We start from the raw sequence: 20709 nt of genomic DNA, 5'->3' as shown, positions 1-20709 counted from the left end.
TGAACGACCATGTGTAACTAAGTTTTTTTGGGTCTACTAAACGTCCCACTTTGGTTTTTTCTTTGTTTAAGTCCAGTCCTTCTTGTCTTAAGTACCCTGATAAGATATTTAAAGCTCTTTGTAGACCAACTGGGGTTTTACTCAGCAGGACTATGTCATCTGCATATTGCAGACAGGGAATTCGCCGGTTTGCCAATGACGGAGGGTGCACCTCATCTGTGTCCAATACTGTTGCGAGATCAGAAAGGACAAGGTTAAAAAGGGTGGGGGCTAAAACACAGCTTTGTTTTAGGCCCTGGTATGTTGGTATGTTCCTTGTTGTGTAAGCTCCATCTCCCAATTTAACATTTGCCCATGTATCTTCATGCAAAGCTTTTATTGCCTGTATTAATTTTGATGGCGTCCCCCAAAACTGCAATTTGTCCCATAGACGCTCTCGATTTACTCTGTCAAATGCAGATTTGATGTCAACAAAACAGGCGTATAATCGTGTGCCCTTTACTGCTGTTCTGTCCATTAATAGTCACAGGCAAGTTAAGTTGGTGATTGTCCCCATATCCCTCCTGAATCCTGTCTGGAACTAGGGGATTCTCTGAGATTCTTCAATCCAGTCTTGCAGCTTAAGGAGGATACAAGAGGCATAGAGCTTTGCTTCAATGTCTATCAGTGATATAAGTCTGTAATTTGTTGGGTTGCCATGGTCGCCTTGTTTAAATATTGGATGAATCACGTTTCCCTTCCATGATGCAGGTACCTGTGTGTCATGATAGATTTGATTAAACAATGGTGTCAGGGTTTCTGCCCAAAATACCGGGTCGTGTTAAAGATGGCGTTGGGCAGTCCGTTCGGGCCTGGTGCTCCTTCAGCATTTAGCCTGTTGATGATTTTACAGAGTTCCCCTCTGGTTGTTAATTCTGGGACTGTTATTTCCTCTGTTGAGCAATCCTTTATCACCGGTCCTTCTGTGCCTGGATTGCAGATTTCCAACTGGCCATTCTCTACTGTGTTTGTTTTCCGCATATTATTTGGGAGGCCTGTTGTTGTTATGCAGTAAAGGGATTGCACGTGTTGAGACCAAGCGTCAGCTCCTACTCCCGCTTCCTGATGGAGTTTTTGTCCTTTATTTAGGTCGTTAATGATGCCCCGAAATTCTCGACTGTTGGGGTGTTTTCCAGCACTTAGCAATCTATTCCATAGCTTCTCATTGTAGTCGGATTTTGCGATGTTTAGTGCCTTCCTATAAGTGCTTCTGGCTTCTGTCAAAACCCCTTTGTTTGTTTGTAGCCCCAGTTTTTTTTTCCCGAGCAAGATGACGAACAGCATTTGCTACCCTCCTTTTCTTTGTTATTAGTTCGTTGGTAAACCAGGGCTCTTTTTTAGAGGTAGACTTACTCAGTACATCTGAAGTTGCAGGAAATTTATGAAGAAGGTCCAGGACCAATAGCTCCCAGTTTTTTACGAGGTCCTCCTTTTTTTGCATCCCTAACTCAGATTTTCGAGCAATTGCGGCACGCTGGATTTTTTCCAACAAGGGGTGGTGAGGGACAGAGTCTCTGAATTAAACAGAAAGCTCTCACCCAGTCAAGAGATCAGGGCTAGATCCAACACCGTTTTTTAGTTCACTGCACCATCCCAGTTTCAGAACCTGGCTGTATGCAAATTAGTCTGTTCCTGTCCCAGTGCATGATGGGAACAGGGCAAACCAAACTACAAAAGCCAATTCTTACACTGGGAAGGAAACAAGCTCTCGGGGACCGGTTTCTGGCATTACAGCCGTCTTCGGCCCGGTTTGCTTGAATCCTGATGGTGCAATGAGCAAGGGTCTCACATCTGAGAATACCCTTCCACGCTTAGGGTGGACAAAAATATTTACAACAAGGGGTGGTGAGGGACAGAGTCTCTGAATTAAACAGAAAGCTCTCACCCAGTCAAGAGATCAGGGCTAGATCCAACACCGTTTTTTAGCTCACTGCACCATCCCAGTTTCAGAACCTGGCTGTATGCAAATTAGTCTGTTCCTGTCCCAGTGCATGATGGGAACAGGGCAAACCAAACTACAAAAGCCAATTCTTACACTGGGAAGGAAACAAGCTCCCGGGGACCGGTTTCTGGCATTACCGCCGTCTTCGGCCCGGTTTGCTTGAATCCTGATGGTGCAATGAGCAAGGGTCTCACATCTGAGAATACCCTTCCACGCTTAGGGTGGACAAAAATATTTACAACAAGGGGTGGTGAGGGACAGAGTCTCTGAATTAAACAGAAAGCTCTCACCCAGTCAAGAGATCAGGGCTAGATCCAACACCGTTTTTTAGCTCACTGCACCATCCCAGTTTCAGAACCTGGCTGTATGCAAATTAGTCTGTTCCTGTCCCAGTGCATGATGGGAACAGGGCAAACCAAACTACAAAAGCCAATTCTTACACTGGGAAGGAAACAAGCTCCCGGGGACCGGTTTCTGGCATTACAGCCGTCTTCGGCCCGGTTTGCTTGAATCCTGATGGTGCAATGAGCAAGGGTCTCACATCTGAGAATACCCTTCCACGCTTAGGGTGGACAAAAATATTTACAACAAGGGGTGGTGAGGGACAGAGTCTCCGAATTAAACAGAAAGCTCTCACCCAGTCAAGAGATCAGGGCTAGATCCAACACCGTTTTTTAGCTCACTGCACCATCCCAGTTTCAGAACCTGGCTGTATGCAAATTAGTCTGTTCCTGTCCCAGTGCATGATGGGAACAGGGCAAACCAAACTACAAAAGCCAATTCTTACACTGGGAAGGAAACAAGCTCCCGGGGACCGGTTTCTGGCATTACAGCCGTCTTCGTCCCGGTTTGCTTGAATCCTGATGGTGCAATGAGCAAGGGTCTCACATCTGAGAATACCCTTCCACGCTTAGGGTGGACAAAAATATTTACAACAAGGGGTGGTGAGGGACAGAGTCTCTGAATTAAACAGAAAGCTCTCACCCAGTCAAGAGATCAGGGCTAGATCCAACACCGTTTTTTAGCTCACTGCACCATCCCAGTTTCAGAACCTGGCTGTATGCAAATTAGTCTGTTCCTGTCCCAGTGCATGATGGGAACAGGGCAAACCAAACTACAAAAGCCAATTCTTACACTGGGAAGGAAACAAGCTCCCGGGGACCGGTTTCTGGCATTACAGCCGTCTTCGGCCCGGTTTTTTCCAGCATTTCTCCTCTCCATTTTAATTTCTTTAAATTGAATTTAGCAGCTTGGTGAAGCAGACTTGATAATTTTGGTGCCAAGTTGGGCGCAGTGTTTAGAGAAGTTATCTGGGGGAAGTGGTCGCTTTCTGGTCGTTGGACAATTTTGAAGGTCTCAATGTCTGGAATTAAGACATCACTTACTATTGTGTAGTCTATTGTTGAGTGAGCCCTTCCGCTCAGGAACGTAATACCAGCCGGCCTATCCCCCGTCGTGTTGCCGTTTAGAACCGTCAGACCCAGGACTTTTGGGTTGAAGGCTAACCTGAGGCCTCCTTTGGGCAGTCGCGTGATTTCTTTTGCCCTCAATTTTCCAATGAGATCACAGTTGAAGTCCCCTGAGATTAGTAGAGGACATCCTAGGTAGGTTTTTTGCATCATTTTAATCAGCGACGTCAGGCACATTTGTTTTTCTTGTTGTAAACTACGATCGGGGTGGATATAGACGTTGAGGATTATAATTATTGATTCAACTGTGAATGGCTGGGTCCCACTGTTGCACTCTAAAACACGAAGAGTGCCTATCCTCTAGCAGTCAGCGTACAATTAAGCTGCCCACTAAATTGTTTGACTATGCTCTTAACTAATATTTCCATTATGTTTTAGTTTTTTTCTTATTCTTTTAGTTTTATCTTTATTTTGAGTTTGTTTTGCTGTTGAATGGAGGGAGTGTGTAGTATGTGGCAAAACATTATGTATTGTCTCTTTTTTTTGTTTAGGAAAATTGTATTTATCATTGAAAGATAATACAAAAGATATGTCATCAGTAATAGGAAAAAATACATAAGCATAAGTATACGGAATTTTATCTGTGATGAACATAGAATTTCTATTGCATCTTCCACCTCTGTCCCTTTGAAAATTAAATCTGATCTACTATGGCTTCCTTTCACCACTTATCTTTCTTCCAAATCCCACTCCATTTCTTACTACTACTCCCACGTAGTATATTCCTATTTTCTCTTTCTTCTACTCTTTTCCTTCTTTCTTTCCTTTTCTCTTTTCTTTGCCTCTCTCCTTAATTTTACCTAACCCTTTTCTCTTTTCCCCTCTTACTTCTGCATTTGTTTATACTTATGCATGTCATGTAATACGTATGTATTGTCTCTTTAAACTGGAAATAGAATTTGTGTATGTCATTTATTACTGTGCATGAGAACGTTCTCTCATGTTGCCTGGTGAGAGTCGGTTGGTGAGAGCTTCCCCTGATCAGCTGTTGCCTTTCAGTGGGTTTCTCGTCAAGGACGTTACCCGAATTATTGTTTTCATCTACGATTCTGCCTTCAGATTTGATCACTTTCTACATTCTCCTTTACTACAGATATGGTTCCACTGTCCTCTACTGACGTCGCCAGCTGCGGGTCCGCCGTCTTGCCAGTAACCAGATGTATGCCAATGACGTCACAAACAACAACTTTGCAGACCTTGAGCAGGGCCGTCCTCAACTGAATCGCTCCTTCCCCCGCCTACTTTTTTGACAGTTACATGACGCATCGGCTGCGTGAGCTATTCCCGCAGAAGCACCCACGCTTCCGCCTCTCCCTCAGCCGTTCCCCGATTGGTGGCCAGGATAACACATGCTCCTCCCCCCGGCGCGTCACCAGAGTTCTATGGCCGCCCATCCGCTGTCTAAGTCTCCCCTGGGTCTCTCCTGCCACCGGCTGCACATTGCACCGGTCGCCTCCCTCCTGCTCCTCCCCCGGTGCAAGCAGCAGCTCCAAGAAGCCCCGTTGCGTCGTCACCATGGCCTCCCCGGTGGCCGAGGAGCCCTTCCCGCTCCATGGACTTCTGCCCAAGAAGGAGACGGGTGCCGCCGGCTTCCTCACCCGCTTCCCAGAGTACGACGGCCGCGGGACGGTTATTGCTGTGCTGGACACTGGCGTGGACCCTGGGGCGCCGGGTATGCAGGTAACAGAACGTGCATGATAAGCAGGGACGAGAGCAGATGTGGTGGGTGCAGCTGCTCCCACCCTACCTTACATCCGTGATTTTTGGGTCAAGAACAGAAGAAGCAACACACGGTTCCAAACGCAGACGCCGGCTAGGGTAGCTGGCTTTGTTCCGCTCCTGGAGGGCGTTTGGAATATGAGCCATTCAAGTCTACTGAGTAATACACAGTACATCATTGCTACATGCGGGGTCTACCCAACTGAACATTTCTATGTACTGAAGGTTTATTATCCAGTATATTGTTTTCTATCCCAATGGCTAGGTTTCAATGTAGTCCGGGCACGCAGTGATGACGAATGTTATCAAAAGCGGGGACGTCACTAGCGGGGGACGCGCCCTGTTTTTGACACAACTACCCAGTCACCGCCAGATTTGTAGTTCCAATGTAACGTTTTTAAGTAAGGACTTTAAAATGATTCCATTTCCACCCTGAAAGTACCACTGGTAAAGTGTCCGGAATTGACTGACAGTGTCATGATCTGGGGCCTGCTGGCAACTAGTGTGTTAACATAGCTGACTGTGTGTGACATTCTTATGTTTGACTTTTGCACCTCTTATGCCACTCTTTGAGTAGTTGATTTCATCATCCGCAGTTGAAAAAGTAAACTTTTTCGACTGACTGCGTACTAAATCAGTTGCATTCCTATAGGAATAGTAACATTATACGTGCATGATGGGGCGGGAGAATCTAATTAGATTAACTACTGTAACCTGACTGGTGACAAAATAAGATTTTTGAAGTTGCCTTGTGACACTTCATCATACGTGTATATGTTTTAAAAAACTTCTATTTCTCTGACTCCAAAGTTAGAGGAGTTTTTAAAGTGAATTATGTGACACTCTTGCTGGAGTACAGGGAGAGCGAGAGATGTCCTTTTTGTAACACACCACAAAATGTAAACACCTGTAAATGAAATGTATCATGCATTCAGCAGTTAGGAGAGCAAATCATGAAGCTTATTTTTTGTAATTCTGAAATGTGCTGGAAAAAGATTTTTAACGGGGTCAAGACAAATAAGTCAATAACTATTTTAGGAGATCGAGTGCTCTATAAGACTCCTTTATACACAGCCATAAACACAACAACTACACTTTAAGTGTGTACAAACAGACCTGCAGCACGCAAATGTATTGCTCTATGAAACAAGGAGATCGAATAGTGCAAGTGAGTACAGTGATACAAAGTGATCAAAAAGTTAGACGATGGACACTATTGTGATCAGTCAAAGGACTAGTACATGAATGACTGGTCAAAACAACAAATTCATTTTGTATTGTAAACCGCATTAAATTGACCATCTTTTTAATCATCATGCATTTTCACCCAATGATGTCCATGGCGTGGCAGGTTCTGAATTCAAGAAAACGCAGGGGTTGGACCAGGGCTGTATCTCTTACTTGTGAGCGTAGTCAAGCCTTACAAAAATAACCCACCTGTACAAACTGTTGGTTAAAACTAATTAAGGCCACACATGGTAAGCTTTCAAAGTTTGTGTTGTACTTGTCAAATTAGTTAGTTCACTTCTCCTGGCGGGGGATTGCATCCAGCTGACGACATTAGAACTATCCAATGAGTTGGTGTTAGCCATTGACATACATGCAACTTAATTTCATTTTCAAGGTGCGTCATCTTTAACTTTTTTGAGACCATATTTAGCATGGTCATTTTGATCTTATCTCTATTCACTTTGGTGAGTTACGGCCATCTTATGCAAAAATGTGAGCAGTGATCACCTCAGTCATCCGACATGGTTGCTAGCAGTAATGGAACCAAGAATTGACAACACCAATAGGTCTCGCCTTTCAATTGCTTTACCTGACCTTTCACTTTGACAATAAGTTCTGCTGATGTTGTATTGTATCGCCAAAAAGTAAAAATAAATGCATGTTGGCAGATGCGGAACAGCATTAGCAAAAATGAAAATGGGGCACAGCAATATGATGACATTAGTTTTGCACACATAACCCAGAAGGTTCATGTATGCATCTTCCGGCCTTGAAAAATCATAAACATGTAACTAGACTTGCAGATCTAGTGACTTAAATAATCTACTCAACCTAATTGTAATGCTCTTGACCCATAAGCTAGGTTCAAATGCTGTGATCCAGGGCAAATATTTTAATTGTTAGAGCCGCCATTTTCTTAATTATCACATATGAGAGTACCTTAAAATCTGAGTTCAGCATGTCTGCTGTACAAAAAAAACTCTTGTTCGATTTAATAGACTAAACCTTGGCTCCATATATAATACACATCTTGCAACAGATAGGATACACATGACCCCTGATTAGCCTCTTAGTTCATGAACAGAACTGTCATCAGGGCGGGTGAAAGAATGTTTTTCAAATCATGTTAAAAAACTATCACTTCTAATAAATACATAACTAAAGCATTAAGTGGTAGCACACTGTCATTTGCAATCAGCACATTTTACTTTGAAATGGACACACAATTTCCCACTGACCTGCAGCTTTACTGATAAAACCATATAGTGTACAATAATAATGTTTGAAATTAATTTTGTGCAAATATGTGTCATTTGCACAACACCAAGTAAAGTTTTCTGATTTGTTTTGCTCCTATTTAACTTTTTTGCATTAGACTTTTTAATTGCAAAAAATGTGCCTTCCTAATTCCTGATATATTTTAAAATATATGTAATTTTAATTTACAGGCTAATTATTTAAATGTTATGTGTTAACCCCTTCGATGCTGATGACGAGCTCAGCTCGTCATCACCCACGGGTGGCGTGTGCTGATGACGAGCTGAGCTCATCATGTATCGCGGTAATTTTAAAATTGCCGCACAGCGCGAAAATCGCTGCAGCAGCGATGCGGTTAAAGTAAAAAAACCTGAAATCTTCAGACAGCTCACTTAACAAAAACCTCTAACTGTAGTAAAAGAAAAATACATTCCATTTTCCAAACTGCAATTAGTAACAAGCATTTACAATGCAACGGTCTCGGCTTTGCAAAATTTAGAGCTATTGGCATTGTAAATGACAAACTTTTTATTTATGGGTTGGTTTTGAAAACAGATAAATAAATGGCATGGTCATTTACAATGCCAATTGCTTAATCTCTCGCAAATGCAAGACCTATTGCATTTTCTCCCTCTCCCTCTCCCTCAGGCTTAGGCTCTGACGGGGTATGCTCAGACGTGAGCCCCTTCTCACTTTGCCACTGGATTCAAACAAGCCGGGCTGAAGACTGCAAGAATGTCATCAACCGGTCCTCAGAAGCTTGTTTCCTGTCCAGGGAAGACATGGCTTGGCAGTTCGGGCTGGACTGTTCCCATGATTCACAGGGTCAGACTGATTTGCATATAGCCATGTCTGAACTGGGGTGGCAGAGTGGGCTAAAGAACGGTGATGGATTAAACCCAGATCTTTTGACTGGGTGTGAGTGTTTGATTGATTCAGATGCCCCGTCCATCACCACCACCTTTTGTACCGCGAGGCTCTGACGCAAGCAGCACATCTGCTTAGGGGTGGGCCTGCATCCACCCAGTACAGTAGTGTGGCGGCGGTACACGCCACTGAGCAGCAAATCTGGGACAGGCGGGACTTCACCACAGGCATATAGGGAGCCCATTAGTAATGCGCGCAGAGGGGTGTGTGTAGCACAGCGGGGAGAGCACTAGTAATACGCACGGTGGGGCGTCCATCACTTGTGGGAATCACACAGAGAAGTGCACTAGTAATAAGCACGTGAGTGCTCTCTTGTGAGAAGCACATCTCGGGAGGGGAAAGATCAAGAATGACAGCTGGGGTCAGGTGGAGGGAGTCAAGGCACAGCTGGGGATGGATGGAGGTACTCCTGAGGGGAACACAGCTGAAGGGGGCAGTGCTGGTGATACGCACAGCTGGATATGGGTGGAGGTACTCTATACTCCGATGAGCAGTACATCAGAGGGTGGAGGTGGGCGAGAATCACGCTGGGATTGATGACACAAGGACTCGCACACAGGAGCTGACGAAACATTCACTCCATCCTCACAGCATTACTGTACCCCTGAATTGCCCCCCTCTATCTGTGAAACGGAAGTGCATGCACACAAATCACACATTCATACACACAAACCCATGCACAGACAGAAGGACTCACGCATGCACACAGGAGCTGACGAAACATTCACGCCATCCTCATAGCATTATTGTACCCCTCCATTGCCCCCCTCTATCTGTGAAACAGAAGTGCCCGCTCACAAATCACACATTCAAACACACAGAACCTCATGCACAGACACAAGGACTCGCGCACAGGAGCGGACAAAAAATGATGTTAAGGAATACGGCTGAAATAGTAGAACCTGGGAGAAGTTGCGTTTCGTAAGCAATAATTATCTCTTGAAACCCTGGGGAAGCATTAAACGGCTGCATGCACAGCGTTGAGCAGCAATTAGAAGACTCGATGAGAGCCCAGCCGTTTCTAGTGCTTCAATTTAAGGACCAACCGAATGAAATCTCACAACTTTTACGTTATGTAGGAGAAATCGCAGTAAGTGATCAAGTTGAATGTAAGCAGTATTTTTTTAAGCAGTGTGGGTGGCAGACATTTACGGCCTGGTGCTCCCAAAAAAATAAGACCAGGTAGGGGAGGCAATGGAGGAGTGGGTCGGAAAAGCAGGCGGGAGGTTAAAGTAACAAGCACTGGCCGTGACGTCCTCATTTTCTCTTTGCCTGCCGTCCCATGTGGACGGACTCAGCCTGACTTAGACTACTGTAGTGAAAGGTTCCTTATCTTCTTTATGGTGCAAAACAGATGACCCCATAAAGAAGATAAGAGAGCTTTTACGCCAGCAGGAAGTCAAGTAAGCCAGTCTGAAAAGGACAGGGCTTAGAGCGAAACAAGAACGTCACTAGGACCTCTTCTCTAATGACTGGCCACCGTTTAGTACGCCAGCCAATGGAGACGAGGGGTGGGGCTTAACCTCGCTAGTGAACAATCCTCTATCTCATTCAGTCTCGCCAGCTCTACTGCGCATGTGCGCAGTCTTTTGCAGGACGATACCTAAAAAGACAAACTGACATTTGACCTCTTCCCCTGAACAGACAGCAAATGTGTCAGGATATAAACAAGATTTAATGGTCTTTTCATTGCTCATTTACTCTGAATGAACAGAACACTGGTTTCTGTCCAGCTTAAGTTCACTGGCAGATGGGGCTAGAAGATGCAAAAAATAGCTAGTCCTGATAAAATTTCACTCCCAATTACAATTGGGCGAGTAGATTTTTCGAGGCCTGATCTTTAACCCCTTCGGTGTGCATGACGGACCCTGACCGTGGCCATGTGCGGAGGACCGCCCGAATCCCGCCCACTATGTAAATCGCCCACACAGGGCAAAAATGTGCACAGAGCTGAAGGGGTTAAGCGCTGGCCTTCTTTTATATATTTTTTTTTTCCCTCCTTTTTCATTTTTAATTTGCTATTCTAAGATGCGGAGGCCAGACTTGGAGCGGCAAACAAATAAAATTAAAAGATTGCATGAAAACTCCTTAAAGAAAATAGGAGTTGCCCAGTACCAATTACAGCTGGCCAAGACCTTCCAAAAAAGAAACTAATTTGTGGACAGTCCTTGTTGACATCAATGCGGACTGTATCACTTTGTGACCAATGCAAACACAGGTCTTGCCCAATCGAGTGCTGAGGCAGGAAGAAATGGGATGAAGGCCAAAGAGCAGGGCATATGAAAACCCAGCTGTATTTTTGTGGGAAACAGTTTCTTGGGTGAAGGAGTGTTGAATAGATCTTAAGTGCAGGTGCCAACTCAAACAAAAAACCCAGCTGAAAGTAAAGCAGAGTGCTGGTTTGAAGGAGGCTCGTTCCAGGGATTGGGGTAAGGGGCCTCTTGGAGAGGGGTGGGAGATGGAGTGCTTTTGTGCTCAACTGCCTGGAAACTGAAATGGGGGACAGACAAAGAACAGGAGTGGTGGCTGGAATTCTGGTACTGAAGTGAAAGAGAGAGGATAGACTCGTAGGGAATGAGCGACCGACTGTTTAATAAGGAGAGGAGTAGTCAACCTGAGAGGAGGAAGAGAAGAGTAAGGGAAACATGGGGAAGAAGTGAAGAGGGGAAGGAGAGACTGCTGAAGAAGTGAAAGTGAGCGAGGGGTAGAAGTGGATAAAAAAGAAAAGAGCCGGACAAAAGAAGGCACAGTAGAAACAAAATGAGCTTACTAGGAGAGCAACAGGAGAAATTAAAATGGGAAAGACGGGAGAACCACAGCAAGAAACAAGTGCAAAGAAATTAATGAGCATTGTAGGAAGCTGGCTCTTTATATAGTGGACCAAAAAGAGGTACATTGTGTAAGAGTCCAGGCAAACCCTCAAGCAATTACAGAGGCACAAATGATACCACAAATCCTCTCTTTTGTGGTAGTGTGGGCGAAAACTTGTGTATATCAGAAGGTAGTGCCAAGTATTTATTGCATGCAAAAAGGCAGTAAATGAGACACACACTCAATAAAGAAATCCAACGCCAGTTTATAAAAATAACACACAATTTTATATCAATTTACATACCAAGATCATCGGAAGCGGGTAGGCACCTTTTGAGTTATGAATTAAAAAAAATTTCAGAAACGGACACTTAGGGCCTTATTACTACTTTGGCGGTCTTCAAATGGGAACGCCACTGCGGCGGTCCCAGGAAGACTGCCATGGCTGTGGTGAGCCCATCCACCAGATTATGAGTGTAATCCAGGGTGGGCGGTTGTGTTAGCCTCATAAGACAGCCTAACCGGCATACTGCCTCTGAGAGAGAGAGCCTGCAGCACATTCCTACATGGTGTGGCATGCACCATGTGGAGCATGCCACACCGTGTAGGCAGGAAGGTTCAATTCCTGGAGGGCTTAACATGTTCTCCCACCGCATGCACCCCGAGACCCAGAATCAGCCCGGGGTCCTGTTAGGGCCTCATTACCTGCATGTCTGTCCCCCCCCCCCCCCCCCCCCCCCCTTTTCATGGTGGGGTCACCTCCATGAAAATGGCAGTGGAAAGGCAGGTCAGAATATGCTCCGCAGTACCGGCACCGCCACCTTATTGAGCCGTTGTCAGACTGCCGCCGCAGCAGGATCCATTATCCCGTTGGAGGAGTTGGTCTCGTCTCATCGCCACACTTCTAATATGGCAGTCGTGCCGCCAGGATGGTGGTGCTGGTGGTCAGACTGCCACTACGAATACGGTGGTCCTGAGGACTGCTGAACTTGTAATGAGGCCCTTAGTGTATTTTCTGGATCGGTAATGTTATCCTTTTGAGAAAAAACACATATTGCATTTGGGCACTTGACAACAACTTGGAGGACTGTTATTCAGGAAATAAGGTGAGTATATGGAGCAGTGTCCAGGCCACACCCAACAGGTCACATCGTGAAGCTCTGGGGTGTCCGGGTGCAGAGATATCATGACATCGGGTGTTCTATTCACTTTAATGGTGAACAGTCTGGTTACAAAGAGGCTGCAAGCTAGGACTGGGGGGGTACCAGTCCGAGAGAACCCATAAAGGGTGCTCGACCTTGAGATGCTCAGGCACGTAAGGACATCATCATTCCACTTCTCTATGGGCTGTGGGGCTCAGGTTCAGTGATGTCTTTTGAGGTTGGAGTCTGGCACAGGAGTCTCTCTCGGTTGGATGAGGCCTGCAGAACAGGCTACAGACGGCAACTGGAAGTCCAGTCTGGGCGAACCCAAACATGGGCTTAGCTCTTGTGGGTCTAGGGACCCTATTGGCAAAGGCACCTCCCTTGGACTCTGGCTCTGGAGCGTTTGTGCTTAGTGGCGGCGACCACAGACTCGCATCTTGGTCTTTGTTTTGCAGAAGAGGAGCAAAAAGGACAGTTGGGCCACTCATAAAGTGGGCCTCGCTGTCCCTGAAGTCCCTTGACGTGCAGGCTGGCTTCCTCGGCATTTGAGTCTGGACTGGGCACAACAGCCCTTGGCTACAGCAAGGGGTCCAGTACACCCTAGGGATTAGTGCTATAGTACTGTGTGGCTCCGGTAGCCCCTAGCATCCCCACACTTGGAGGGAGGATGGATCTGACCTGTAGGAGCTCTGCTACCCCTTTCTGGGTGGTTGCTGCATCAGTAGTCCCTTTAGGCAGAAGATCAGTGTACCGGGTCTTGCCCTTTGGTGCCTATCCCTGCAGAGTAGTAGCTCCTCTACTCCAAGGGAGTTCCTTTGGCAATTTGCAAGGCACTGGCACTGGCAGCACGTCCCGGTTGCATGAGGTCTGCACAGCGGCAGGATGGAGCAGTTGGTCCAGGAGGGTAAGGTGCTGCAGACAGGCCTGCGGGATTGGGCCAAGTCAGTCGTGCTCCTCTGTTTTCAGGTCGGCAGTCTTCTTCTTTGTCCACTTCTTATTTTGGTCTGTAGAAATCTGAAGTGCTGGTATCAGGGAGTGGTCTCTAAATGCTCAATTTAGGGCTGTTAAAGGGAGTGAGGGGTAGTAGCCAATGTCCTACTTACCCCTGGAATCACTACACCCCCTAGATGACCTTTGGGGAGTGGGCATCATTCCTAATTCCCCCACACACAATAAGGTGAAATCCCAAAAGTCACATTCTCTTCCAGCTGGTTATTCTAGAGGTATGTCCAGCCTTGCAGTGCAACACACCTCCTGCAAATCTAATTTTCCTGCCTGTCCTGGTAGCAGATGGCCCATGGGAAGGGGGTCAGCATTCTCGCCTGTGAGGGAAGTTCGTTTCATACCAAAGGCAGCGGGCTCTTTGATGCTCCCTTCCTTGGAATGCTAATTTTACCAGTCTTCCTGGAGGAGGGCGGCATAACACCTGTCACCAGAGCAGGCTTTGTTCCAGACCTCCTGAGAGTTGAGGCTGTCACCCTGTAGGTCAGAAACACTTGTGGTGGTGGACTGGACTGGACCAGACCAGTCCGCTAGCTCACTAGAGGGCTGATAGGTTTCAGGGGGGACCTCTAAGGTACCCTCTGGGTGCATGTATTTATAAATCCATCACTGGAATCCGTGTGGGTTTATTAATATGAGCGGTTTGATACCAAACACCGGTTGTTTCAGTGAAGCCATCAGGTAGCTGGGGAACTCATTTTGACCAGTGCCCAGTACATACCTAAAGATGGCTTCCCTGTTTACTTGTAATAGAACTAGCCAGCCCAGAGTCATATCTGCTCATGCAGAGATGTCTTCGCATGTAATGTAATGCACCCTGCCATAGGACTGTAAGGCCTGCTGTAGGGGTGACTTAAAAATATTACCTGCAGTGTTTTAGGAGACATGGTACACAAGTGTGTGTTATGTTGTGTTTTCACTTTTTAAAGCACCTTGTCACACAGCCTGCAGTTGTCATGAGTCCTAGTTAAGCCTAGTAGAATCCTTTGATATTTTTACATGTACACAAACCTTTTCCTAAGGTTACCTTCATTATGCCACGTTAACCTTTGACACACTTTTACATTTGTGTCTCTCGTGTTTTAGTGTCTTGGAAACACTGACCTTGCTAACACGAATAAACCTCGTGAGAACACTATTACATCGCCTTGGCATTATGTACCAGGCCCTCACATGTGATGTACAAATGTTTGTTTTTTACCTCCATATGGCTACACAGCTATCTGTGGAATACAATCAATGGCTACCTGACACACAATCTCAGCCCAAGGCAAGGATGCAGTTTTCTATATATACTCTTTTGTTTCCTAGCATAATCAGTGGAGACACTTTGGCTGACTTTGAGGGGGTCCTTGTATGCTGAAGCTCGCCCAGTAGCAGGCTGACATATCCATGAGTGGTGTCCAGGTTGTGACCAAGATGAGTTTCTACATTCTCACCCACCAGATAACTGGGTTGGATCATTCAGTAGGGGGTTTCTTGGCAGAAGATATGTTTACAGCCTAGACACGTAGGTTAGGGTTTGCATAGTAGGAGAATGCTAGACTGTTACAAATGCTTGCATGTATGCATTGTCTCACAAGATGGTGCAACGCTTCGTCCTGTTCACAGTTCTGACAATTATTATAAAGTTTGTTTTTGTTTATCGACCATTGCAGCACATACTCTTTTATACAAGAATCACTTTGGTTCAGTAAACATTGAAAACATCCCTTTGTGCATTCCTTGTCTATTTCTCTAAGCAAACAAGAGCACAACTATTTGTGTGAAAGGTTCTTGGTTTGTCACCATGGTTCCTGAGGGAACAGGGTTGTCATGTTCAGGCATTGCCTCAACTGTTTGCTCCCAGTCTATGTTGGGGGGAGGGGCTTATGTTGGCATGTGTGCTAGGTCTGAGAGACAGCATATTCTGAAGGGGTACCTGGAATCAGTCTGGCACCATCCTAAGTTTGTTGTCCACAATTGCGTAGTTCCTGCTGATTAGTGGAAACTCCACGACATGGCTCGGCCAACTTAGGTTGATTTTTTATTTTGTATGGATCAACTGAGTAGTTCTATTGCACCTTCTAAGAGATCCCTACACATCATATAACCAGAGATGTCTGTTGTGGTTGGGAATATCTTCCGCAGCTAATTAGGTATATCCTATGTGTTTGCAATTGGTAATTCATCTTGAAAGGATCTAACTCCCAGCACCTGGATTTTTCTTTACTCTGAGCTACCGGCCAGTGAACTCGGCAGATGCAACCGTCCTCAATGTCATATCTGTGGTCCACCCCTGCACATTGGTCCTACACCAGAGAAGAATCACCAGCACATTCCTCATTATCTCCGACCAAATAAAATCCATCTGTGAGAGAAAGTGGCAACAGTCTGAACACCGAGCTCAAGTAAAACTCTGAGTGCTTGGCACTGAATGTGACCATGCGCTCACAAGACCAATAACTTCTATCTGAAAAGTCAGCGAACATGCCACCCCCTCTTTTTTTCCTTTTACGGAACAGTTCCTTTTGTTTGGCTGCAAGATTGTGCCATACAACCCAGGGAGAGCTCTGTGTTTGAAGAGCCTGTTGCTTTTTCCTCCTTTTCATACGAAATGGGTACATTGCAGAAATGTGGCCTCCGGTTTTTGTTAAAACATTTGAAATTAGCTCTCTTTTGCACATTAACTACTGCTTGGTGTAGTCGCTGTTAGTATTGATAGTTCCCTGGATGAAGCCGGGGCCAGTAAATCATTTGACTGCACCATGGTCACCTGCTAGTTAAGAGCTTAAATAATATTCAGGACTTTCTCCTCCAAAAAATAAGTTAAACTATTATGTACAAAGATGTTGGTTTGTTCAGTGGGCAACAGATGTCATTCTTTTGCTGTTTTGGCATAAGTACACTTTACAAACAAAACAGTCTTATGATGCCGCTACAACATCAATATTAACAGTGAAATTGCAATGCACTGATAAAAGTGAACGTTGTTGCTACCTTCTAGGTCTGATACGAACATGCCTGTTTTTATATTGTCATTTTGTTAAATTTTCTAACAGTAACAGTTTAAATACTTTATTTAGACAATCATGTCTAATAAAGTGGCAGCAGCATGAAATGGCGATATAAGCGAATAAAATCAGTGCATAAAAAGCAAGATCACCAAGCACATCTCAATCTGTTCATGAAAGGTTAAGACATCTGTGGCACATATCGTGCTGTCGTAAAGAAACATCTGTTGTTAATTAAGACATTTAGCAGTGAATTTACATCCAATGCTAAGATCAAACTAGCCACACTAAGTATACACATAACAAATCCCAATAACTGTCAGGAAGATAATAAATCTCAGGATAGACTGGTCTACGAGCAATGGTTGTGGTGAAACTGTTAATAATTTAAAGCTTCTGGAACTAAGCATAATGGCATTTCATTTCTGTTAATCCATTCTAAAAAAATAGAAATCAGCCGGGGACCAAAAATTAGAAAAAGTGCCATGCGCTATTATTTAAAATGCAGAATATTCACAAGCAACTGTACTAAAAATTGTTTGCCGACATCAAAAAGGTGGTCCCTATGGGGGAAGTGTAGTCTTTGACTTTCACCACAATATCAATGTAAAGAAATATTCAGTAGATTTATTTCAATTATGCGGTAAGTGCATTTGTTTAATTCTACTTCTAAAAGAGAAGGTATTCATATTTTTCAGAAGAGAAGGTGCTCCTACAGAGTGACCTCGCAGTGATAGTGGGTAAAGTGATTAAAAAGTGTGCTTGTGTTCTATACAAAATATAAACATGTGACTGATTGTGAAAGTATGTTGTTACAAATGACACTCATAGTATGGGTGTCAAGAGAGACAATCAAAATTAAAAACCAGCCCACACAGGATTGTATCAACATTTCGACCCCTTAGCACAATTCTATAGATTGGGGTCATCATCCGGACCGAATATGAACCGGAGACTCCTACATTCTTTTAAAAAATAACATTTATCAGAGTCTGAAATTATGTACTTAGGAAGCCCGGCGGCAGTGAGGTTACAATAAAACACCAAGGGTACATAACAAGCAGATGGCAATGAAATAAACTGTATTCAAGCCGGTTTTAAGTATTAGATTTAGGCTTGCCCAGGGACTGTGCCATATTCCTTGTCTGCACGGCTGCCACTTGTTTTCAATTTGAAGGTTATAAAGGAATAGGACTGTGTAGGAAAGCATATCGAACCAAAAGTGACGGTATGAGCCAATGTGGAGAAGCACATGCCTCAAAAAATGAATTTCAGGATTAGTAGGTGACAAATCCCCCCCCCCCCCCCCCCCCCTTACAGCAAAGGGAATAATCAACCTTAATCTATAAAAGAAATAACGCCTGTATGACCTCATGGGTTGTAAGTGTATAACCACTTAGGCCAGTTGTGGTTTACTTACGCAATGGAAATGTAATTCTGCGCCCTCTATGCATAAATCACGTGCAGCAGACTTTGTAATTGTTACTGCATGCAAAAGACAAGGATTTTATTCTTTTGAGATTACGCCGCAACTGTGTCAGTAATTTCTTATGGAGAAGGAGTTGAAACAAAACTCCTCTCTATGTGTGCAGTGGATAAACATGTTTTGATTATCTCCCTTTGTGTTAAGGAGATAAAAATGGCCTTCATGTGGGAACCTAAACGTAATGAGAACCAAAGTAGTGAATTAACTGTGTTTAGCCGCTGCAACTGAGTATCTATTGCCATGCCTTAGAGACTGACCCAAATAAGTATCCACCACTTTTAAGAATCAAATTGTGAACTGGCGCTGTTTACAAACATAAAATGTACTTGCTGTTTCTTTTCAAAGTCACATACTTGTCCTGTAATGGAGGCAAGACGAGATAAAAAATAAGATCTGCAGCAAAATAATTACCTCTACAACCTTGCCGCCTATCCCATAGTTATTTGTTATTTTCTCGTTTACTTAACCCCTTCAGCGCGGCACGAATTTTCGCAAATGCCCCGTCCTTTGAAGACTGGGGGGGGCGTTCTTTCTCCCCTCTTCTCCATTGGCTGGAATGTAAACGACGGGCGTGTTTTTGACTGTTGTTGTTACATTCCAGCCAATGGAGAAGAATGAGAAAGAAACGAAAACACGCCCCTCAATCCGAAAAAGACGTGGCTTAGATGGAAAAAATAACGTTATTAAAACCTCTTTTCCAATGGCTGGCCGCCGTTTAGGAAGCCAGCCAATGGAGAAGAGGGGCGGGGTTTACACTCGCTACTAAGAAACGGAATATCTCGCTAGCGAGACTGCACATGTGTGCAGCCTACGCTAGCCGAGACCTAAAAAGGTGCATAGAGAAACTGAGCTGTTCACAAGCCCAGCACCTTTTTTTTTTTATTTTTTTTTACTTACTTCAAATTAAATATAGCCACTAGTCGGGAAGAAACTGCGTGGAAAGGTAAGAAATGACCATTAATCTATTTAGCAGTGTATCGGAAACACTATCCAGTCACTGACGGTACTGTAGTGCAAACTTACTCAGATCGGGGGCATACCGGCAGCATCTGGCTTCTAAAGTCACGGCCACAGGGAAGTGAGTGTTCTCGTTGAAGCCGGCGTGTACGTTAACTCGTACTACAACGAATGTAGCGATCTGACTTTGGACAAAACTAATCGCTTGGCTGAAATACCTATTAGAGTATACCAGTAGTGTTCGCACAGAATGTAATCCTTTATTACTGGAAAAAGTTTTTGAAAAGGAAATGCAAGAATTACTATATCAGTTTGTGCAGGCGCACTACCTCTGTATGTGTGCCAGTGGAGAAGTGTGGCTCAATTGTTAGAGCGGCAGACCCTGATGCAGAGGTCTAGCCCGGGACCATGGTTCAATTCCCCGCCTCGGCTGGTCTTGGGCTCAAAATTCCACGGACCTGATTATTCTCGCCTCTGTGCCTATTCTAATCATAGAGTCCCACTCTGCAACTCTGGGCAATAGCTTACTTAATCTCCACAACGCTAAGGATGCCTGGCCTTCCCCCTGGGGGTGCCCAGGAGTGGACGCCTCACAGGGAAAGCCAGGACGGGTTCCACAGCGGTATTCTTACAAGCGCCTTGAGACCCTTGCGGGTGAGTAGTGCGCTATACAAGTATCAATTTTTACAATTTACAGTATGCTAAAAGCCCCATTAAGTAATAAATATGCTTTTGTTGTTGTTGTACTACTTTATTCGATATTTACATATCTTAAAAGTACAAACAATACAAACATAAAAGCACATTAAAAATCTACTATTCAATGCATTTCATACCATGATTTAAAAGGATAAAATCAGAATATTTACATTTAAAACAAAGGGTTCAATAGTACATTAGCAGGAATCGGTATATACATCAGTTTTACAGCTCATCCTTTCTCTTGTCTTAAGCGAACAGTCTGGTACGGATGAACCACGCACTGACTAAATATTTAGCGACCCGCATACAACTAGCATAGATGTAACATCTGACAAGAGCATACGCAAGGCAGTTCTGGTCTCTCTCACAACCAGCTCTCTGCATACTGGATTTAACCAGATTGTTCTAGGTCTTTTATAAGCCCTGCACGCGAATAGAAAGTGTAAAAGTGATTTGCTTGTACATGGGCATCCTGGGCAGCTGGGAGAATGGGCATGTGCCCCCCTTCCTTTCCATCCCTCAGTAAAGTTTTTCAGGGGTAGGGTCCTGTATCTCATTTTCAGGAAGAGAGACCTGTCCCTAGGGTTTTGGATAGCATCTAGGAAGGGCTCAAGTTTTTTACTGGGTTTGAATTCCATGAAGGCAGTTGTTGATGCCCCCCACTTAGCATGTTTTATTTCCTACTCCTGGACCCAATCCCAATATATTTTTTTGATGATATGCTTGTGGGGAGGGGACTGGGTTTTCCAGAATTCTCCCAAACCTAGCTTCAAAACCAGCTGCTTAAGTTTGGTCAACCACGGTATCTTGTTTGCACTGTTCAGTGTGATCAGCTCGTCCAAGACCAACGCATAATTTGCCAGTTCTGGCATCCTTCGCAGGTGCACCCAGAACAGCAAAGGGCGAAGGCGCAGCACATCAGCAATGGAATGTTTTCCCATATCTAAATAGAGAGGTTTTAGAGGTGTGGAGAGGGGGGGAGCAACCAGGTCCCTCACAAACTTGTTCTTTGCCCTTACCAGGTCAGTGG

The 20709-nt window shown here is 44.6% G+C and overlaps 1 protein-coding gene across 4 annotated transcripts in view; it reads left to right on the top strand.

The window, feature by feature from the left end:
* TPP2 (tripeptidyl peptidase 2) overlaps positions 1-20709 on the top strand; it is a 656253-nt gene that overhangs the window by 146955 nt on the left and 488589 nt on the right. Inside the window, exon 1 of one of the 4 annotated variants that reach the window (XM_086934239.1) lies at positions 4821-5130. The exons of 2 other annotated variants lie outside the window; for them this stretch is intronic. In XM_086934239.1, coding sequence (XP_086790365.1) covers positions 4966-5130 — 165 coding nt within the window. In that variant the 5' untranslated portion in view covers positions 4821-4965. Of the gene's footprint in view, positions 1-4820; positions 5131-20709 lie in introns of those variants that run through there. One more of the 4 variants, XM_086934240.1, reaches the window with a different exon arrangement.

The sequence above is a fragment of the Lissotriton vulgaris genome, chromosome 8, assembly GCF_964263255.1.
Source record: "Lissotriton vulgaris chromosome 8, aLisVul1.2, whole genome shotgun sequence".
Classification (NCBI taxonomy): domain Eukaryota; kingdom Metazoa; phylum Chordata; class Amphibia; order Caudata; family Salamandridae; genus Lissotriton; species Lissotriton vulgaris.
The sequence above is the reverse complement of the archived record's forward strand: the minus strand, read 5'-3'. Positions and strand labels throughout refer to the sequence as shown.